This window comes from Pantherophis guttatus, chromosome 1, assembly GCF_059756535.1.
Source record: "Pantherophis guttatus breed Tessera chromosome 1, ASM5975653v1, whole genome shotgun sequence".
NCBI lineage: Eukaryota > Metazoa > Chordata > Lepidosauria > Squamata > Colubridae > Pantherophis > Pantherophis guttatus.
The window spans coordinates 103,907,020-103,931,408 of record NC_142063.1 but is presented as its reverse complement, the minus strand read 5'-3'; the positions used below and the strand labels follow the sequence as shown (position 1 = coordinate 103,931,408).

The following is a 24,389-nucleotide window of genomic DNA, read 5'->3' as shown; positions in this document are numbered from 1 at the left end:
CTATTCTTTCCCAGAGTTTGAGAATATACTCCTCCTGTATTAATTCATGGATGTCTGCAAACTTCTCCCCTTTGTTATAAAAGAACCAATTCTTTGCTATCCCCAGAAGATGGAGAGGCAGGCGTCATCTGACTCTATCTCTGTCCAGGAGTTAAGTCTCAGGGGAGCAGTGGGATCTTTTTAAATCCTACCTTTATATTTTTTATAAATAATTCAAGACAACAAACCTAATGTTCCTTCCTCCTACTATTTTCCCCACAACATCAACTCTGTGAGGTGAATTGGGTTGAGACAGAGTCATTGGCTCAAAGTCACCCAGCCAGCTTCCTGCCTAAAATGGACTAGAACTCACAATCTCCTTGTTTCTAGATAGAGAAAGTGAAACTGAGTATTTGTATTAACATAAAAGAGCTCCACTGTCAGCCCCAGTCTAATCTTTTAACTTCTGCCTAGAATAAATAGGCAATATTCATGACTGCAGCAATATTTGAGGGCTCAGAAGAATTAATATCACTCTACTGGAGTTATATCACTACTGATTTGAGTTCTGAACAAATACTGTATATTAGTGTACAGTTTCTGAACTATTTCCTTTGATTCTCTGAAATTTCTGTTTCATCCAGTCTTAATTCAGGGCAGTTTTACAATCTTCAGCTGGCCTCATGGAGGCTTAGATGAACCCTGCAAATCATTAGGTTTTCTAATTGTCATTCTGTTCAATTGCCCAAGCAGACAATATCCAGAAATTAGATTTGCTTAATGAACATACCCAATTATCAAATAATGGATACATTGATATACCATTTGCTTGATAAATGAGGACAAGGATGACAAGTATCACATTAGCTATTGTTTCTTATATGAGTTCTATGGGCTCATTTTCACACCCCTATTTTGGCTCAGGCTGCAGGAGAATCCAGACATCAGTTTCTGCAGAAGCATGTCCCCCATATATAATGCCTGATTGGTGATGTCTGAAGTGTTTATCAGGTCTTAATGTGGGCTCCTTAAAAACACAAGTTGAGTGCTCTTTTGTGTAGTATATAAAAAAACTGAACTTTCTTGACAAAGTGCTAGTCTGGTATTGCATAGAGTATTGATTTAAATCAGGATGGAGAACCTCATTCTGCCAGCAGTGTATTTCTAGTTGCTGTTTTGGGTACATTACAATGTTTTCCACTGGTTTTGTTAATACGACAGAGGTGGGGAACAATGACCCCTTTATGATTTGTGGACTTCAATTCCCAGAATTCTTGTGCCAGCCATCATTCCCCACCCCTCTAATATGAAGTTTGGCATGGCCATAACTTTTATTGTTTCTAGTACTGAGATGATGAATTGTGTCATTTTGCCTACACAGTTATGCTCTGTGGGCTATTTTCTGATGTATCAGAAGTAGACTCAATACCAGCACACCTATTCTTTTGCAGCACTACTTGAAGATGGAGCTTGTTCTTTATTGATCATTTGCTCCTAGTTCATCCCACATCCCTCCTCCACAACTGTGTCTGTCATCCAGGCTATTTTTAGACATGGGTTTAGTGTTCTTTCAAACCAGTGCTAAACCTATAATCAGAAATAGTCTGGTTACAGGCACAGTGCTGTTACTTGACAGATGTCAAAACAAGCTGCTTCAAGCCCTCATCAACTTTCATCTACATCTGCTACATCCCATATTATGGAAAGTGATTGATGACTGTTTTCCTGCCAGCAAGTGATATTTGATGGAAAGGGACATTTGCCTATCAGTTTCCTTAACCTATCCTGGATTAAAACAATAAGGATAGTACCAACTGCTTGATTTGTTATTCTGGAAGACTGGGACTTACAAATAAGACCAGCAAATTTCTGCCAACTCAAAGACTGGTGGATAATACTTTGACCTTCTCTCTGTCTGTCTATAAACACCTCCCCCTTTTCCCTTCTTTGTTTTTACATGTAAATAGAGAATACAATGAGATTGCTGATTGGTCTACTTTTTAAAAAGATTTTAAGTCCTTTGTAAAGGTTTTAGATAGTATTATACTGTATGGAGTTTCTAGAGGCATGACTCATATGGATTATTAATTAAAGATGGCAGATATAACAACAACAGCAAACCCCACTGCTCCTGAGTTTAAGAGAAACATATTCTTGGGAGGCATGGTGCTGCAAAGCTTTTCTCAGTAAAAATGAGAACAATCAGTTTATATAAAGAAGAAAAGCCAAATGTGTGAAAACACAGCCCCATGCTCCATACATTGTAAAATGCATACAGTTGGCATACACTGCAAATTAAAAGGTCAACAGATAAAACAAATTACAGGTAGAAGCAACAACAACCTGAATTCCTCCTGATTTTTACTCAAACGAAGACTATAAATAATTCTATTTATATAGAAACTGAAAACTCTTTTAATGCATACAGATTTCTGTGAAAAGATTTCTGAAAATTATAAAACCTAAAACGTTCAACTGTAAAAATTACAGTTTTGAGAAACAATCTTTTATTTTAAAAAAAATGATACTGTACATGAAACTTAAATAGCACTTCCTCAAGTGTTTGGATGGCTTCCAGAAGCAGAATTTTTTAACTGAAGCTCTTGGAGGAGCTGAAAGGAATTGCTAATTTAATTGCTTCTGAGGGAACATCTAAAGAGGATCACAGCCGCTGAAATGGAAGAGTTTCAGGGATTACACAGATTTCCTACCCAAAATTAGTGTTAGTTATTAAGACAAAGGAGTGAATAAGGCTATATAATTCTTTAATAAATGAAACAGAATTTTTAATATTGCCTATATGGTTTTATTAAAATGTAATATTAATATTTCACACATTAATTTGTAATCCTCCCTAAAGTTTTTAATACAGTTTAATATATTTACATACATATTCTTTTATATGTTATAACTATAATAGATAAATGAATTGAGTTGCTATAAATAAGCCTCCAATTGAGCAAAATCTCGCCAAAAAATTATGCTTCATTCCTTCTCTTTAAATATTAAGGACCTGAAAGTGCTTATGTTTAAAAGGACAAGATTTATAATTAGTATTATAAAGAGTAATTACTAACATGTATTTTTAGTGTATTATATAGCATTTCAGCTGCCCTAGAATAATTGCAGAATCCATTATGTAGTCTCCGAATTTTGTTTACATTTTCTTGCCCCACAAAAGTTGTAGTCTGTGCAGAAATTTCCATTGACCACAACTCACATTTAAGCCAAATTCCAAAATTGTTACAAAAACAGTCAAAAGTCTTACAGTATACAAAAGGCAGTCAGATATACTGTGGACCATAAGTCATTTTACAATGAGATATTGTTAAAAGATTTTACATATGTCAAAAAAGGTTTCAGGCTATCTCAAAAAGGCCAGCAATTGCAAGAGTTTTTAACACATTACAATTGTTAATTGATAAAGCATTTGTAATCTGCCTCATGCAACTTGCATCATTAACCTGCCTTCTCCACCCTTTCTGTGTCCTACCCATCTCCTCCCAATTAAAATCCTATATCAGTCAAGTCACTCTGTGCAGCTCAGGAAAGCTTATGCCTTTTAATAAAATGTGTTAGCTGGAAAAACTGCTACCAGATTACCTCTGATTTTGGTGAATTGGTTAATATTTAATAAACCACATCTCTAGTTATCCCAGCTTAAGAAGATACCTGAATAGCAGTGATCATCTATCAACAAGAGCATAAGATATTAATTAAACAACATAATTCTTTTGTTTACAGATCACTCCTCTCTCTTGTCAGGCTTTGTTTGGGCTGTCATTGTTCTTTGTGATTTGTGTTCTTGTAACTTTCAACTCTAACCAGCTTTTGCAAGGCAATGATATCATCAAAGTTTCAGCATTGCCAGATGCTTGGCTCTAAGCTTGCTGGGAGAGCAGAAACAGTGTTCTGTACATAATAGTGCTGTAAAACTATCCAGCTGATCAAACAAAGCTATTCAAACATTGCCTCCTCTTTTAGTATGTTACAATTCCAGTTCTGAAATAGCATAGACATGTGTAAAGAGAATAAATAACTTCTTACATATAAACCTCTTCTGTTTTGTAAAGAAAACTTGATTGCAGATATATATTGGACCTACTTGACAGATAACAAACAGATAGTTTTGTATTGTAATGGCTCCATTTATTGAAGTTTTTAATTGAAAACAAAATGGCTGATTTTTTTTTCTGTTTTGAAAGAATCCATCCCTCAAATACTTTAATAAAACTTTTTCTCAGAAATGGTCAAACTGGCATGCAACTGGTCAGTGTTAGAAATAAAAGACTGAACCAGAGGTAACTTTCATTTGATATAAGAATAATCATCAACAACATATTTTTTTATTGCAGTCACAGACCAGAATTCTATATGTAGTCAAATACTGTAATTAAATAACAGTTTTTGTTTTGACTAAAATAAGACAACATAAAATTATACCTAAGTCGTTGAGGCAGTCACAGCAACAATTATACCAAGATTTAATTATGTTCAAGGAAATGACATTGGACTGGTCTGTTAAACTAATTCTACATAAATTCTGCATATTTTGCCCAGGATTTGAGTTATAAAGCAGGCCCTTCATCTTTATGGAGTAAGCACTATAAAAGAATGTGAGGTATGGATATGATAAATTCTTCTCTGCAAGAGATGATCTTAACTAGTGTTTGTTGGTTGTTTTGTATTTGCTGTTGAGAACAGCTTCAGGAAAACATTAAAATGTGCTAATGTTGGTGCTTTTTGAAATTTAGAGACAGTTACTTAATTTTGGCTGGCCTTAAAAGTGGTGGGGGGACACTTTCTGGGTAGTGCGGATCAATCCAGTTTGGCTTCCAACTTTCTAGCATGTTACATAAGTGCAGTTAGTACCCATAATCAGAATGACCTCTCTGGAAACTCCATAGTGTTGCAATTTTTGAAGGAATATTCTTTTCCATGTTAAACTATAATTGTCTACAATAACAATAACAATAATTTGCAGACATTCTGAAAAATATAGTAAATTTAACCCATGGGTAGAATTACAAATAGTGTGCCCATCTTTAAACCTGTCTCCCTTCCTTGCACCACATTAGTCACACATTTGAAATATAGTCCTTAAAAATTTGGACTGAATCCTTTCCAGAGGATGGTCCCAACTGAACATCGAACAGAAGCTATATGCATGCTGTAGCCAAATAAAGCTTTAATGCTGTTGGTCTACGCTGTACCATTCTGGGGAAGTAGAAAATAGTATAACTATCATTATAATACATTTCGTATAAAGTGATGAAAGACTATGCCCAAATGTTTAAAGAACTATATTTTTGTCTAGCTCTATAACCAATAGGCATGGTCACTACGTCACTTTGCAGAAATTAAAATTTTGTTTTTGTTACAGTTGATCTCAAGTTCTTTCTCACAATAGTAAGCATCTAGAGTCCTCAGAGTTCATTTTAGTCCAGTTGATATTGTCACTATATCATCTGCATATAATAAGGCTGCAAAATGCCCATTAGCTAATTTGGGGGCATACATAATCCTCTAAATTACTCATTTTCATCACAAGATGATTGATGTACGAATAAAAGATAAGGGGAACTTTATTTGTAAGTTGTTCTGTCCCTTTTCTACTTTAATATGCAGTGTTAAAAATATTTTCATGGAAGTACATAATTAAACAATATTTCAGTACATGTTCAAATGAACATGTTGAAAATATTTTCTCACAAAATTTGTTATGTCCTATCATAAACATCCCAGTATTGCAAATAAATATTTGAATGAATTTAAAGAACTATTTCAGTCATTAAATTGATTTACACCTCTTACACCAGTGATAGTTCTGTCCCTGGCTTGTTTGCCTACTTTTCCTGTTATTATAAAAATCTCCCCTACAACATTTTTCACCTGGACTGGAATTCCTTTGTATACAGATCTTTCTATACAGTAAAATAAACCCAAAATGATTGGATTGGACTGGCACAGTTTTTTTTCTATAGAGAAGAGTAGACATTGGGCAGGATGCCCTGAGACTTCATGCACTGTAAAGTTTTCCAAGTCATGAAGGCTTCAATTAATGCTTTGAATTTACAGCATGTTAACATGAGCTCTTTTGTAATTTCATTTCCTATGCACTTTTCTTTCTCCTAAATTAAGGTTCTCCCATACGTAACAGTGTAATGATAGGTTTCTTTCTTACCCCACAGATGCATGAGGTTGTGGGGATATACAAATAACTGACATAACAGCTGTCTAAACATTTTAATGTACAAATTAGATACCAGCACCCAACTTTGATTAGTTGGGTTACTTATTTTTGGTTACTACACTTGGCCTGGAAATCTAAAAGAGTTTATTGAGATGGAATGTCGAGCTATTTTAGGGAAATGTTAAGAGGACTGGGATAGGATTCAAGAAATTAGTTTTTATGTGGCCATTTGGCTGAAAAACCTCTTGCTCCTTTATGCTGACTGCATCTTAAGAGGACATTAATCTGTCTCCCTGGATTTTTATGCTACTTGGTAGCATAATAATAAATAAATGCCTTATCATAAATTTATAGTGCTAATGCAGAAAAAAGATAAAAATGAGAATGAAATATGAATGTAGAACACTACATGAGGAAAAATCATGATAAGGTCTGGAAATGTGAACTCTGTTAGTATCATGATAAGTATAATTATAACTACAAGTATTTATGTCTGGTGAATATCTAGAGTTTTATATTGTGGTAGCCCATAAATATTGAAAACTAATAATGAATTTTTAAGGAGAGGGGTATTGGCTTTGTTTAGCTATTAAACAGTCCTGTGCATACCTACTTAGTTTGCAGATTTCCATTCTCCCCGCTTCTGCCCATCTAGGAGGAATCATTCTGGTATGTTTCCTTCTGCTTTTTGTTAACCATGGTGACCCAGACCATCAGATTTGTGAATTGCAGTTACTTTTTATAAAACCAAACCACAATTTGAAGATGATCTGTTTTAAACCTGAGGAAATAATAGCTTCCAGATACCTTCTATGGATCACATAGAATGAAAGGATGGAATGCATAAGCCCAGGAAGTAGGTAGGCTTGTTCACATATTATTAAAACCACATTATTATGATGTTGAGATATGATTGTATGGAGGTTTTCATTGTACTGGAAGACATGTTCTGAATTCTATTATAGAAAGTGACAGTTCAACTTTCCAAACTTCCTTGAATATGAAACACTAAAAGCTAGTTATATACATGGAGCTGTGCATGATAGATTCATTAGAATAGAATAGAATAGAATAGAATAGAATAGAATAGAATAGAATAGAATAGAATAGAATAGAATAGAATAGAATAGAATAGAATAGAATAGAATGGCATGGCATGGCATAGCATAGCATAGCATAGCATAGCATAGCATTGCATAGCATTGCATAGAATAGCATAGAATAGAATAGAGGATAGGATAGGATAGGATAGGATAGGAAAGGAAAGGAAAGGAAAGGAAAGGAAAGGAAAGGAAAGGAAAGGAAAGGAAAGGAAAGGAAAGGAAAGGAAAGGACCTTGGAAGTCTTCTAGTCCAGTTCCCTGCTCAAACAGGAGAAACTATACTATTTCAGATAAGTGACTAAATTATGAACTTTGAAAGAAGGATTTTAAAAGACTAATGGAAGTTGATTGTCATGTCTAATCTCCTCCAGTATGTGTACTAGCCATTTAGCATTGCTTGAAGGCACAATACATGACATCATCTTCTCACCACCACCAGCCCACCAGGAAGGCAACTTCTACTTTCTCTTTTTCTGCTGCATGTTTTCTGATTTGAATTGATGCAAGTAGTGATTTCTAGTTTCCATGCTCTGTAGGCAAACATCTAGATTCTACCTGATTACCTACCTGTCATCTGTGGCAGGAAGACCTCTTCAGAGTTCTAATCACACTTTTGGCCATCTGGGTGACGTTGGGCCAGTCATATTCTCTCTCAGCCCAACCTACCTCACAGGATTATTATTATTATAGGAGAAGAAATAATTGGTATGTGTGCCACCTTGAGTTATTTATAAAAATAATAAAGTGAGGATATTTTTGTGAAATTAGTTTAAAAGATTAAAAAAATAATTTAAAAGTTAAATTAAAGTGAAGTATTTTTATGAAATTATATTTTTGTTTTTAATGAGTTAAAACTGACAATTTCAGTCACTTAATTCCTAGAATCCAGCACTATAGTGCAGAAGGGCTCTAAGAAGCAAAATGACTGGAGAAGCAGGACAGATGCTGTTCTGAAATTCAGACAGTTTTCTAAGCTTATTAGTTAACTTGCTAGGAATACCCTAAAAGACATTTTTCTGAAGAAAAAAAGTACCATTGCAGTACTATAAATTAAACTATAAAATACTTTTAATTTCTTATGAATAAAAAACTTTTCTAGTTTTTATAATACATATAATTTATAATACCCTGTTTCCCCAAAAATAAGACATCCCCTGATAATAAGCCCAATTGGGCTGTTGAGCACATCACTCCCGAAAATAAGCCCTCCCCAAAAATATTTAAACGCAGAGCTGGAAATCAGGTAAGACGGCAAGAGGAACCCCATCTTGCTCCATGCGCTCCAAAATAATAAGACCTCCCCGAAAATAAGGCCAAGCGCTTATTTTGGGTTCAAAAAAATATAAGACAGGGTCTTATTTTTGGGGAAACATGGTACATAAATATACTTCAGAAATAACTTGAAATATTAATAAAGCTAGATGACCGCATGGTAATCATATTTATTTCTTGATTTCAGGTGACTGTTACAACCATCGGTTATGGAGACAAGGTGCCTCAAACGTGGATAGGAAAAACTATTGCATCTTGCTTTTCTGTATTTGCAATATCATTTTTTGCCTTGCCTGCAGTAAGTTGTCCAAACTTTTTTTAGTTGTACATACATATATTAGGATTGATTTTTATTAGCCCCTATGTAATGTAATATTAACTGCACATTAATTTTATCTACTTCTTTTACATTGCACTGAACTCAATACAGCTTATAAGAGGTGAAAATTTGTTATGTTGACTGCCATAAGGGCAAAAACTAAAATATTAATTGTAAAAACAAAATAAGGAATAGTATTGATTTAGATTTAGGTTGTCACCCAACTCCAGAATGACTCTGGACAGCTTACATGAGTTAAAGAGAGGAAGAAAAAAAAAATCAAAAACAGGAAACTTAAAAGCAATAATAAACATTATATCAATAAAATATGTAAACAGTAAAACATTATCGCTTCAAACTTTTCTGAGCATTTGGTAAGATATACCTAGATCTTTATTTAAGTATGCTGTAATTTCCCTGCGATCTTGCGTTCCATTGCTGTCATATACATGTTTACATACAAACACACACTTACGGTAATATAGAGTAGAGATAGATAGACTCTGCAGTTGTTTTCTACCATCTTCATTTAATTTGAGGGCAACATACGCTTTTGATAATTCTTAAGGAGGAAAAACATTTAATATGTAAGGCTCTTGCACAATTAATCACAAGAAATAGGTTTAAAATTCCTTGACGTATTCAATATATAGTGACCTGCTGCCTCCCTGCTTATGTCACTTTATTTAATTCCTGAGAGGAGGGTTTTCTGAGTGGGCTTCCTGAGTGGAATTTGTTCAAAAAGGAAACTTAAACAGCTGAGAAGTTGAGGGTGATCAAGGAAATATATTAGCAGCAGCAACAACAACAATTGCACTGTTTTGTTGCCATTTTGCAGAAATAATAATTCAAAGCACTGCCAAAACCAATTCAAATGATCCTGACATTTATGTATTCATTTTGTTACCAATCCCAGAATGTCATGGATTTATTTATTTAAATATATGTTAATATTCATATATGTAAAATATATTACGATCAGCAAGAATAAGACCCACTTTTTATGCTATGAGTTTGCAACATTGTGCAATGAGTTTGCAACGGTGCAATTCTTAAATGTGCAAATGCTAGAGAGTATAAAATACTGGAAATATTCCACCTCAAATGGAGCTAATTGGATATTTCAGGAATGATGCAGCTGTCAATAAACATGCCCAAATTCATTAAAATCTCAACCTTTGCTCCAAATTCCATGGTAGCTAAATTTACCACAAACCTTATATTTGAAATGGCATTTATGTAACTGATTGATTGGTTTATTCTACTAATTTCCTCTGTTCCTCAGGGAATCCTTGGTTCTGGTTTTGCTCTGAAGGTACAACAGAAACAAAGGCAAAAGCATTTCAACCGACAAATTCCAGCAGCTGCTTCTCTTATTCAGGTGCCTTCATGCTTAAACACTAGCTTTCTTATATGTATTACAACTATTAAAAGGGTAGATTTGGTGTTATTATGTCAAACGTTGCTCAGAAAGATTATTATTTTATTTTTAAAGTAATGAAACTGGGCTGATGATTTTTCAGTCTTCATCCAGTTTTCATTTGCAGCTACTGCAGAAGGAAGCAATGTGAGCAGTGGTGAAATCTTCCCCGGTTTGTCACCGGTTTGGTGCATCAAACACACATTGCGTGCATGCACATACACAGTATGCGCCATACGCGCGCTGTGCACAGAAAAATGAGACTTGGGAAGGTAAGTAGAACAGCAAGGGGAAAACAGCTGTGCCACGCAATTTAGATTCACTAGAAAGTAGGATTTCCTGCTTTCTAGCGATTTTAAATCATACGGCACAGCTGATCATCAGAAATACCGGTTCGCACTAGCTGGTAGCTTTTTTTTTTACTACCAGTTCGCTGAACTGGTAGCTTTTATCACAACCAGTTCACCCAAACTGGTGCGAACCGGTAGGATTTCACCACTGAATGTGAGGCTTTGAGTCATAATTGCATTTTTTATTTGGACCTGTTCAATAACTAAATATAAAGTATGCTCAGTAACTCATTGCTTCATAAGTGGCGCATATTTTTTCTTTTATCCCTCCACTCTTCTGCCTCTGTTTTGAAATTTCTATAATTCCTGGTTTAGGGTATTCTTTAGAGATATAAAAATGTATATCCATGCAACCTAGAGTAATATCTGAGAGATGCATATCTGTTTTCTTGCTAACTTCATCCTTTGTGTGTTTCTAAAACATATTTTAGACAGCCTGGAGGTGCTATGCATCAGAAAACCCAGATTCTTCTACGTGGAAAATATATATTAAAAAGCCATCCAGAAGTTATCATCTGTTGTCTCCTAGTCCCAAGCCAAAGAAAATAGCGATGGTGTCGGTAATGAATACCTTTTTGTTTTCATTTGACATTTTTTATTGAATAACTTAATATTTAAAGCTGGATGGAAATGAAGTTCTTTCCCATCAAATAGGCGTATTGGTACATAGCCTTGTTCAATATTTTGACCAGTCTCTCTCCAAAATAAAGCATCCATGCAGAAGATGTTATTTTTCATGTAGCATTACATTCTGGAACATGAGAGACTGGTCAGCCTGCCTACCTGACATGACACTTTTATAAAATTGTGGAGAGTTTTGTGGCTTCCATCTCTGTTCAGTGCTTCAAAATGCATAAAAACTTCTGTTGTTTCAGTGACAAGCAGAACTGAGGGTGGGGACAATTTTATCCTTCAAATTTTCTTCAGATTTTCTTCAGGAGAATCTGCATCAAGCATATGCAGTTAGTGAAACTGTGAGGAATTTAAAAACGGTAACAAATGGCAAACTGTTATTTTACAATGTTTTGGAATATGGCTCAAGGGGATACAATATTCCTCCTGAAATATTTTGCTGTTTATTCCTTCATGGAAGTGCCCTGAGTCCAGTAAATGGAGGTACAGTATAATCTACATCTGAATACCACATAAATACATTTGTAATTGAGCCAGCATCTTGAAATATATTCAGTAGAATATACATCACAGGAATACAGAGACATATGAAGAAATTTCGTTTCATTTGGGCTCTTTCTAGAAGCTTTGCATTTCTGGCAATGCAAAGCAATAGATCTGGTAACTTTTTAACTATATGCATAGTTAACAGTTACAGTTACAATTACATAGTCCCAACAGACTTAGGAGACCTTTTACATGATTTATGAAGTCTCTTCCACCCCACACTTTGGGCAAGGATAGGGGAAAATAATATCTTTTTAAAGCTTCCTGCCTTGGCAAAGAATTCTAATTAAGTAGGTAGAGAGGAATTGTGGATTTTTCCCTCCAAAAAACTGTTCAAATAAGGTAATTCTGTTTTGTTTATTTTTATGTGTGATTTTAGCTCTAATTTAGTATTGATATTTCCCATTTAGAATTTTTTAGGGGAAAAAGATCAGGGGTGAAATCCAGCAGGTTCTGGAGAACTGGTAGAGGAAATTTTGAGTAGTTCAGAGAACTGGCAAATACCACCTCTGGCTGGCCCCAGAGTGGGGTGGGAATGGGGATTTTGCAGTATCCTTCCCCTGGAGTGGGGTTGGAATGGAGATTTTGCAATATCCTTCTGCCACGCCCACCAAGCCACGCCCATCAAGCCACACCACACCCACCAAGCCACGCCCACAGAACCGGTAGTCAAAAAATTTGGATTTCACCATTGAAAAAAGATGTAGATAAATTTGTTATATTCGTCTTTTTTAAAAAAAAATGTTTCCAGAATGAAAACAGGATAGAGGCATTGGGCATCTAAATACTCTGAGATGGTTTAAAGACAGCACTTCAAAATAAATAAAAATAGCTACTAGGAACCAAAGAACCAAACTGTAAAACACTGTGGGTCTTTGGTAATGTTTATGAAACTGTGTAGGTTACCTTCAGAGAATCATAGAATCATAGACGGAAGGGACCTAAGGGCTCATCAGCCCTCTGCACACTGCACTTCATGTGCTTCAATAGATGATTATCGATGATTCCACAGTAGAACTCCTGAAACTTCCATCAGTTATCCAGGAGTTCAGTGCCATTCTCAGGAAATAATATTGAGCTGGGTAAACAAGTAATTCCTCATTAAGGACATCTGAAACAATTTAATTTTGTTATAGTAATGGATGGATGGATGGATGGATGGATGGATGGATGGATGGATGGATGGAAGGAAGGAAGGAATAGTGAGTCAAGTCATCACCTCATTTAGACTTTATTAATGACTGTGATCATGTGATGTAAAAAGCTTCCAGTTTTCTGAATAATTGTAGTGAAGATCCATGATAATAAATGCCAGTTGTAAAGCAGAAACGTGTGCCTTTTGAATTATAATGGTTAGAACATTTTGCTCTTTATTTACTGATTGGAATCATCTCACTAGATTAAAGAAAATGGAAGTTAAATTGTATAATAGCAATAGCACTTAGACTTATATACCGCTTCACAGTGCTTTACAGCCCTCTGTAAGCGGTTTACAGAGTCAGTATATTTATTTATTCATTCATTCATTCATTCATTCATTCATTCATTCATTCATTCATTCATTCATTTTGTATGCCACCCCTCTCCAAAGACTCAGGGTGGCTCACAATGCATTTAAAATCATTATAGAAAACATTCAAAAATTAAAAACATTAAAAACATTAAAACTCATTCACACCATTTATGGCCGGATCTTGCCGGATCGCAAGAGCAAGATCAACGGCCCCAGGTCAGCCGGAAAAGCCAGGTCTTCACCGTTTGTCGGAAGGCCAATAGGGTGGGGATGGTCTGGACCTCAGGAGGTAACTGGTTCCAGAGAGCTGGGGCAGCCACAGAAAAGGGCCTCCCCTGCGGGCCCGCCAGCCGGCATTGTTTAGCTGACGGGACCCAGAGGAGACCAACTCTGTGGGATCTTACCGGTCGTTGGGAGTTATGCGGTAGAATATTGCCAGCCCCCAACAATATTTGCATACATAGTAATTTCTCTAGTTTTTTTCTAATTTTAAATTATCCTATAGTGATGAATTAAAGGATTGGGGTTTGTTTTTTAAAAGAATATTTCAATGCTTGTTTTTGTTAGGTAAAAAAGAAGAAAACCAAAACAGAAAAGGATAACGGATCACCCTCTCCTGATAAGATTTTACCTGTTCCACAAATCACATTTGACCATGTGTTGGAGGATAGGAAAGCTGATATTTATCATATGGATCCCTATGAAAATTCTGGTAAGACTTTCAGTTATTTTATTTGTTTACTAGAAGTAAAATGACCATTAAATTGGAAAGACTCAAATACAATTTGCATGCATTAAAATAAGGAGTTACAATTTAAACCAGATCAAGCCATGTTATTAGCATCTGAGTCTTAAAATGTATATTGTAGTTGTAATAATGACTTCAACTCCACACATCTTAAAGTTGCTAAGATTGAGAAACACTGGTCTAAAGTAATGTAGTAATTCAATGTTGTTATGTCATGTATCATTTTCAGCATTTTTGTAACTGGTTGCCACTACCCATATGAATATATTTTTCAGTTGCTTCCAGTCTATGCCAATGACTTACAATTTTCTGTCTGTCTGATGATATAAAGATATAATTGTGTCTAAGGATATCAAATGGAAAGGTTTTATGGATCTGTGGTTTTAATAACCCCAGCATTAATCTGCAATAGAACATATAATTTATATCTAGGAGGTTTTTTTGAACAAGGGTCCCTTTAAAAAAAAAAAAGCTTTAGCTTGTGAAAATTGATTTAAAATTTTCTGCCTCAATATTATTAAAATAGTATCTGGTCTCATCACTCAGGTATTTGCATTTAGGTATTTAAATTCAACAAATTACAATATACATCTGCAATCCATTCCACTCTGAAAATACATTCATACAATAATAGTTCAATTCTTTTTATTCAGTTTTAGAACTAAGTACTTTAAATCAAAAACTTTAGAAAACACTTTTAAAATCACATCTTTAAAGTGCTGGTGTGCTATATATATATGTGTGTATATATATATATATATATATATATATATATATATATATATATATATATATATATATATATATATATATATATATATATATATATGTCTGTAAGTTTTCACGGGTATATATGTGTGTACAGTTAATATTTCGGGTTTCTTCCCGTGTAATTGGTAGCCATCCCAGACTACCAGCACCAGATTTGAAATAGTAACGGCAGTTACAGCAAAAGACCCTTCACATAAGCCTGATGATGGCAGATGAGATTCTGTCGAAACGTCGCTTCTACCCTTTTAGGGATATGTTCACAATTACACAGGAAGAAACCCGAAATATTAACTGTACACACACACACACACACATATACATACACACACACATACATATATGTATACACATCTGCTTTAGATTTTAATATCTGGACATTTTGTATCCCTTTTATTTAAAAACATTTGACAAGTTCGTACAGATATATTGCAATTTTGAAAAATATGGAGTAGAAAACAGTTCATTTGAATGTGTGTCAGGTTATAAATTCACATCTAGTTCTGGATTTCTGACTAGATTATGCAAGTCAAAACATGTTAAAGCTCTCTTTCATTGCTTTCTGGGCACAACTGATACTAACCTTTAATTGGGATTTCTAACATTTAAAAGACAAGATGTTGACTCCAGTTTTGGAACAAAAATCTCCTTTCCTTCTGACATCTATTCTTTTTTCCTCCCTTCTCCCTGTCTCCTGTTCTCTTGAAACTCTTACAAGTATACAGGAGAAACAGGCATGTTAAAAATTTTTGGTAAGTTAAGGAAGCTATCTTTACCTATTGCATGCTGAATTCTGAATCTTAACATTGCTTGCCATAATTTCTATACACTCTCACTACTGATTAACTTAGCATGAAGTGCAGGAAGAAAAATTGGCAACACTTGCCATCTTCCTATTATTGTAATTCACCTATTAAAGGAGGAAAACAGCTTATTTTTAAGATGACATGATAAGTACCTTTCTCATTCTTATAATTGTAAGAAGTAGGTAGGTCAGTTCAGTATGTTTATTCAGTGGATAAGGATCCAGTGCTCTTGCACCAAAAACATTTTCTAAGGAAGCAAAAGTCACATTTCCTCTTTCCAGCTCCTTAAAGGTAAAGGTAAAGATTCCCCTCGCACATATGTGCTAGTCATTCCCGACTCTAGGGAGTGGTGCTCATCTTCGTTTCAAAGCCGAAGAGCCAGCGCTGTTTGAAGACATCTCCATGATCATGTGACCAGCATGACTAAATGGTAAAGGCGCACAGAACGCTGTTACCTTCCCACCAAAGGTGGTCCCTATTTTCCTACTTGCATTTTTTATGTGCTTTCGAACTGCTAGGTTGGTAGAAGCTCGGACAAGTAACAGGAGCTCACCCCATTACACAGTTCCTTAATATGTTCCAAAACTCAACAAGGAGACATAAGGGCCTGGATGCGGAAGGAGAATTATCTCCTACAGATTCCTTCAATGAAATAAATTTCTTCAGGGTAAGAAGAGCCCTGGATGCTATCACTGCCTTTCCCCACCCCCTCTTAATTTTTTAATGTTAGAATGTTAACATTTGTAGACCATCCCAATCACTCCTGTTCTGGGTGGTGTACAACAAAGCAACTAAACATCAGCATGCTACAAACATTAAAAAACAATCACCTCTCCAATCAGTCATCCAAGGTCAAAGGTCTGGTTGAACAGAGCAGTTCTCAAAGCCTTATGAAATGCAAGTGGGGGTCAGACATGAAAGCTACTGCAAAGGCCTGCGATCCATGTATCTCTCTTGATGTCTGGACAGAGGAACAGGGTTACCTTGAGCAAGGCAGTTCCTGATATTTGTTACAATTGTTGTAGCACTGTTTATTAGAATATGCTAGGCAAGATTGTGTATTTTTATTTGGCACTTGTATAATACACAAATGACACAGTTGATGCACGTGTCTTACTAGCATTGTTTTAATTGAAATGATAATTTAAAAACCTTCTTTCTTGTTTTCTTAATTGTGACTTTGATACCGTAATGGAGGCCCTAGATCACTTTCTCCTTCTCTGTTTCCCTGTTCTGTCCACTCCCTCTTGTCCTTTTCATCTGTTTATTCAGACCGACAGCATTCCTGGACATCCTTTACTACAGAGCAACCATCTCCCACTTCTCCAGGTAAACTCAGCTACTCTTTGTTTTCATTCTCTTAACCCGCCTGATTCAGAACCTGGAGGTTGACATATTTAGTACAGATTCCCTGGCATGGAAATCATCCTGCACAGTCAAAATTACTCTATGCACGGCATATTTCAACCTATGTGTTTCTGACAGATTATCTCTGAGAAAGTACATATTTTGATAGAAAAAAAGATTGCTTATCTCTGCTCAGGACCACATTAAAACCCTTATAAGCCCTAAGTAGTATCATGTTGTGATAATAATCTAGACGGTGTGGGTTATAACAGTATTGCCAGGATCTCTGTTTATCATCAGTTTATTGGGAATCGGTCACAGCAAGTAATAAAGTTTCAGCAAGTGGTTAAGGCAGTGGATTAGGAGTTTGTAAGCCCTAGACATAGTGTCTATACCAGTGGTGGGTTTCAAAAATTTTTACTACCAGTTCTGTGGGTGTGGCTTGGTGGGCGTGGCATGGCTTGGTGGGCGTGGCAGGGGAAGAATACTGTAAAATCTCCATTCCCTCCCCAATCCAGGGGAAGGATACTGCAAAATCCTCATTTCCTCCCAATCAGCTGGGACTTGGGAGGCAGAGAATAGATGGGAGTGGGGTCAATCAGAATTTTTACTACCGGTTCTCCGATCTACTCAAAATTTTTGCTACCAGTTCTCCAGAACTGGTCAGAACCTGCTGAAACCCACCTCTGGTCTGTACCTAAAGTATTACAAGTTACTGGGCACATACAATAATATAATTTATTGAACACCCCTAGTTTAAGTGTAATATTTATACTTAATAAAGTGTTATGCTTTTATTTTTGTCATAAAATTCCACATGGTAAGCTTGGTTATATCCACAATTGCTGAAGCAAAATATTATATATCTTTTAAGGTTCATCATATTTCTTTGCTTTTGTTTAATACATAGAGTTCTTATATCTATCTGCTTTCTATATCGCCAAAGGGGAAAACATAGTTTACAAGGACAGACATTTATACCATAATCCCAGAGCATAAACAACCATTAAAAAACCCTCATGTTCTCCTTTTCTTTGAACGCACCTAGGCAGGGATACCATTTTCTTCGTATTATAAACTTATATTTGATTCTGCCTTTTAATTATTCTCTTTATATTCCTCAATATTTTACAGCTTTTTCAATGTTTTGTAGTGATTAGATATAGATAACCTTTACTTGCCTGTTTTTCTTCCACAGTTAAAAGGAACTCTCCATTTTTAGAGCCACATACAGGACCATTCATTAGAACAAACAGCTTTGCTGATGAACTTGACCTGGAAGGAGAGACTTTGCTGACTCCAATAACTCACATCTCACAGTAAGTGACAGAATTCTGAATACCGTTAACCCCTGATTAGAGTGCAGGCTAGAAGATGATAAACTATGATTGTAGAACAAGGTTGTATAGAATTTCCCAGGTAGGCCTATGGAACAAGCTTGATTTTTATCGTTGCATCCTTGCATATCCAACAACTTGTGCAAATTATCTTTAGGCTATTGTTTTTAAAGTGAAACTAATGTTTTGATTAGACAAAACAAAAACAATCTGTGTTGCTTTCTGATGAAGGACATGTAATTAAGATTGAAAGTGCATTGCTGCTGACTCACTAGGACAAACTAGTTAAATGGAACAGACTGAAATTATGTCTTTTCTGACATCTTACATCAGTTTTGTAATATTCAAAATCCTTTGGCCAAGGCTTTTGTCCTTTGTTGAACACAGATTTCTTTAATCTATTGGGGGAGATTAAAAAAATGGTATTGATTACAAATCATAATAAATGAATAAGGGGGGAACATATAGAAACTTGCCTTAGATGTGATCATTGAATATTCTGCTCAACTTTAATGAAAGTCTCTAGGCTGCATTTGACTAAACTGCCCTCTCTTACACTTTCGGATTGACCTTATTAAAATCATAAATCTATTCTTAGACACTGAAAATATTACAATGAATTAATTATCTATCTATCTGTATACAAATAGAAAAGTGCCCACCTTGCATAGATTACACATTTGCAATATAATACACAGAAATGATTACTGATCAAAAAATTCGACATGATGGAAGTCTTTCAGGTATCGAGTTAACAATATAGTAGCATGGTTCTAAAGACCTTGGTCTAGAAAGCTTTTTTATGGTCTGGTCTGAATATTCTTTCATTTAATTCTAATTCGTGTCCTGCTAAACTTCTGAAAACTAGCATTTCAAAATTAACAAGTTGCTTTCTTATAGAACATTTTATGTAAATATTCTAAAGTATCTCATGATATATAACCCAAGCATCAGCTCAACCTGCATGAACTGGTTCATATGTCAAAGTCAGATCAAATGCAGCTTTGTACAGCTTGATCCATGCTGTGTAAAAGGTGCATCACCCTGAATAATATTTTATAGGCCCAGCTGCAGCTGGTAAGAATAATGTGGTGTTGAATTTTGGACTGCAGCACTGCATATAAATTAATATGCCCCATGGGCCTGGAAATGAGCATGTAGGAAAGAAACTGATTCCATAACCACTAAGGCGTGCACAAGAGCTGCTGTGTGGATTGGAGGCATGCGCTTGGTCAAGAGTATCTGCAAACAGGTTTCACCTGAAAGCATAAAATTACTTCTCCTTGACAGGCAATATAAATCAACTGGCAACAATATTGATTACCTACTGCACCATTAGGAAACTTGCCTGGTATAAGTCAGATTAAGGAATGTGTTTAAAATATCTGTTTCCACTTAGTTTGAAAGGATTGATAAACTTGTGCAGTTCAAGCTTGTCAATGGCACTGCGAGTACATTGGGTATCTGAAAAAATAAGGAACAATAAACTGGCAGCGGCCTTGTGAAAATGTCACGATTTAAGAGATCTCCAGAGTCCCTCTGCTTCAAACTTGGGTGTATTTATTAAGCATATGGGCTGCATATTTGGAAAGGTGAAAGCAGAAGAATCTATGACATGATTCAATATAAGACTATCGGTGCAAATGCGCAGCAATTTGTGAGTGTGTTTTCCTGATTTTGGAATATGGTATCAAGGAGAGGCTTATTTTTATACTAATAGGTCTGTATTTCATTTCTGACCTCAGCTAGTTGCAACAATTGTTACCTAGATCTATGAAATTCACTTGACAAAGTTCTGTTATTATATTCTGCTCCAAAATATTTCCCCAATTCACTATGTTGCGTTACAAGAGTGCGGGAATCTTCATTTTGTTGTACTGTTCAATTAAAAATACTTCTTATGATACAAATTTATCTCATGGAAATTTCATATAAACTACACATAAATTTCATTAATAAGTAAAACAAATATCCATACGCTTCTATCCCAACATTTCTATGTATAAAAGTCATTGGGATATACAACGAGGAAGTGTTGTTTTTTCTTTGGAGCAAAAGAAATGATACACATGACAGATAGTTAGCCTAGGCTGAGTTGTCTTAGAGCAGCTCAATGACTAAGATGTTTCCCGTAATGTCATGATCAAATCTGCCTGGCAATTTTTCCCAAGTTTATTTCTCTTACAAAAGACCCATTTCTTTTTCTCCATTCCTTTCAGATGCTTGAAAATTTCTTTCAAATGTCTCCTAGTGGAATTTTTGAGCTTCATTAATTGGTGGAAATGATAGAGACAGCCACTGGTAGTATTGTGGTTTTCTATTGTTTAACTTTCCATAACTCAAAACACGCTTCCCAATCTGAGAAAATTCTTCTTCCCTCTCTCCCTCCCTTTTTTATCCTGCCCATCTCACCTAACACTTTATGGGAGGTGCTCCGTATAAGGTTTCTCCTTGGAAGTTAACCAAAGCACGAGAACCAAGAAAAGCTCCAAGCTGCCAGAAAAATGATTGCAGAGATAGATGGTTGGTATACATATGTTTGCTGCTCTGCAAGTAAACTAAAGGAGCAATGTGATTTTTCCCCTTAAAATATTTCTGCAAAATATATGAGAAATAATTGGGGGGGGGGATTGCACTGCTAGAATGCTCTTATCTACTCCATGGTTCCTCTCTCATACAAAGATTTTAAGGTGCAAGCAAAGGCATTTTTTCTTAGCACTTCCCCCATGTAGTAAAATCAGGGGAAGCAAAAAGAGATCCCATATTCTCTATCAAATAATCCCCCAGATACACCCCCCCCCCAATATTGTTCATTTTCAGTGCAGCTAGAGCCTCCAGTATGGAAAACAAGCAATATAAATAAGAATTAAAAGTCATTATTTCTCCTTGCAAATATTCTTCTAAAAATTCCCAAGAAGGAAATTTGTTCTTTAGGTATACAAATATGTATGAATTTGTTTAAATAGGAAAGAAGAACAAGTAATTTTTCCCACTAATGCACAAATGCCTGAAGTCTAGTCGCATATTGTAAGTACTAGAACTTCAGGAAACACAAAACACACCTAACTTTAGTACTCCTTGCCATTTGCATTTTTCCTGGCCTATTATATCTCCTGTGGTGGAGTGGTGCGGTGGCCTAGAGGTGGAGCTCTCACCTCATAATCAGGAGGCTGTGAGTTCAATCCTAGGTAGAGGCACAATGAGAATATATCTGCTGAACAAAACTGCATTGGCGACAGGAAGGGCATCTGGCCATTAAACACTCTGCTATCTCTATTCAGTTGCCCAGACTCTATCCCACAAGGGATTATGGGGTCATTAAAAGAAGATGATGATTATATCTCCTGTGGTCTTAATTTGTTGAGTGTAAATGAAAATGTGGCCATCTGCCAGGGAACAAATAATAAAATATGCATAATGCAGTGGTGGGTTCCTCCTGGTTTGGCCCGATTCGCGACAGCCGGTAGCGGTGACGATATGACATCACCGAACCGGTTCTCTGTCTTCGGGAGCTGGGCCCTCCCGCCCACCCTGGTGTTATGCCGACTTTATATGTCGGTTTTTTCGCCCATCTGAGAGGTGTGGCAGAGCGGATTGCCGCACCTCAGCTGGGCAGATTCGCAACGCACTTGCACGAAGTGCAAGTTTGGTGTCCGAGTGAACGGAGCATGCGCGCGGCGATCGCACGCAAAGCGCACAACCAAAGAGGCGATCGCGCACAAAGCGCGCACACGAAGAGAACCGGTAGTAAAGGTAAGTAGAACCCACCCCTGGCGCAATGTCATGATATAAAAGCTGCAATTTATATACTTGCATCTTGTATTGCAACACTGGTACGTGATGGTGGCATGTCATTTTGGAATTAGAAGTCATAGAATAACAAGAGTTGGAACGGACCTTGGAGGTCATCTAGTCAAACCCCCTGCTCAAGCAGGCGACCTTATATCATTTCAGATAAGTGGCTGTCCAGTCTGTTCTTGAAAGCCTCCAGAATTATTGGGGATTGTTACAGTGTGACTTGAGTGGAATGTGCCATAGTATACTGCAAGTAGGGAATCATATTTTAATGCTTCCACAAAATAAATCTTATAAATAGTTACGATAGGCAGGTAAAGGATGATTTAGAGTACCTCTCCAGTCATGCTAGATTTCAATCTGTGATTAGAGTGGTTTTATTTGCTTTATTTACACGGGGGAATTTTTCAAAGGCTCTATTCTCATAATTCAGGCTCATAATTCAGAAAACAGATATTTCTTTTTGAAAACAAAATATGTGAGTTTAAACGCCCTTGCTAAAATAATGTTCTTCATATTTTTCCACAGATATTTTTTTTAGTATGTTTTTCATAGCCTCATTATTATTACAGAAACGATACATCTTCAGCTAATAGGACATGTATGTTATTTTATGTATACCAACTGGCCATGTCTATGTTCAGAAGCTAAGTATTGCCATTAATCAGAGAAACCTAGGGCTGTAGTCTAGAACGAGGAGTTTAAAAACATCAGAAAATTCATCACTGGTAACCCATTTCTGCAATGTTGCCCCTCCAAAATATGATTGGGTCCATGAAAATGCCAGGATTTCTTTTTATTTATATTTATTTATATTTCATATTTCTAAACTGTCCAAAGAGGGGCTATCTTTTTACCTTTCTTTCTTACCTTTTGCTATTTTTTAAATTTTCAAATGAAGCAAATTTGGGGAATAGATTGATTTCCTGTACGGCTTGTGGACTGGTTATCTATGGGACTGCCTCCTACAAATGGAATATTTTGTCCAAGATTTGTGCGCAGAAGTTGTACTGTATGCTAAAAGTCTCCATCCCTCATGAGATGTTGTGATGCTCCAAAGTGAGAATTTTCTCTTAAGGCAAGGGTGTCAAACTCACAGTGCATCACAGTGGCATCACGTGATGTATTGCGACTTTTCCCCCCTAAACTGGGCGTGGGTGTGGCCAACGTGTGATGCATCTGGCTCATGGGCCGTGAGTTTGACACCCCTGTCTTAAGGCATCACATATCCCCAAGGTGAAAGCAGGTCTCTCCCTCTGGAAGGGCGGGATGAATTAAAGGCATTGTGCAGTAAAGATTTTATTGTGGGTGTTTATATTTTCAGCTTGGGTATGTGCTTTTATTAGTCTTATGTAATATGATGATGAGGATACAGTATAGGACAATGGTGAAATTCAATTTTTTTTACTACCGGTTCTGTGGGCGTAGCTTGGTGGGCATGGTGTGGCTTGGTGGGCATGGCTTGGTGGGCATGACAGGGGAAGAATACTGCAAAATCTCCATTCTCACCCCACTCTGGGGCCAGCCAGAGGTGGTATTTGCCAGTTCTCCGAACTACTCAAAATTTCCGCTACTGGTTCTCCAGAACCTGCTGAATTTCACCCCTGCTATAGGACTTGTAAGTTGCTTAGATTTATTTGAAAGGAGTGGCATAGAATGCATTATTGTTACCTTTTTCAACATTTATTGCTATTTAAGAATCAGCAGGCTGTCTGTCACATCTGTTATTTTGAGACAGTGCCTGAATTTAAAAAGTACATGGTGCTCAGAGCAAACATTTGTACTTATCTATGTACTGGGATCCTTGTTTGCACTGACTGGATAGCTCATATTGTAAATGATTCTTGCTTTTATCTTCCTCTCTTATTTCTAAAGGTCTTGTAAAGTCTGAGCAAATACGGCTTATTCACTTTCAAGTGGTCAGATATAATGACTGACCTGCTGTCCCCAGTACTCTGTTTACATTGCAACTAACAACATTGAAATTGTGATTTGAACACAGACAACTTTATCATTCATTGGCCATAAGGATTTGCAAGTATGAAGCAGGCAGGCACCCAGCCAAAGATCACGCAGGAGGAAGTGACACACTCCCCCATCATATGTTCAAATGCTTTAAGGGCAGGTTTAATTTTATCCTCTTTTTGATTTGGTTGTATTTTGGCTGAATGATGATATTTCATCCATCATTTTAGACAATGCTCTTGCAAGGCTAATCACATATTGTATATTAGTTTGACAAAGTCACTGTTGTGCCTTTA

The 24,389-nt window shown here is 36.2% G+C and overlaps 1 protein-coding gene across 2 annotated transcripts in view; it reads left to right on the top strand.

Moving 5' to 3' along the window:
- Positions 1–24,389, top strand: part of KCNQ1 (potassium voltage-gated channel subfamily Q member 1) — a 364,521-nt gene that overhangs the window by 89,488 nt on the left and 250,644 nt on the right. Inside the window, exons 7-13 of one of the 2 annotated variants that reach the window (XM_034416896.3) lie at positions 8,734–8,844; positions 10,151–10,246; positions 11,067–11,195; positions 13,895–14,039; positions 15,569–15,595; positions 16,922–16,978; positions 18,195–18,315. In XM_034416896.3, the coding sequence (XP_034272787.1) occupies positions 8,734–8,844; positions 10,151–10,246; positions 11,067–11,195; positions 13,895–14,039; positions 15,569–15,595; positions 16,922–16,978; positions 18,195–18,315 (686 nt within the window). The remainder of the gene's footprint in view (positions 1–8,733; positions 8,845–10,150; positions 10,247–11,066; positions 11,196–13,894; positions 14,040–15,568; positions 15,596–16,921; positions 16,979–18,194; positions 18,316–24,389) is intronic. The other variant, XM_034416897.3, reaches the window with a different exon arrangement.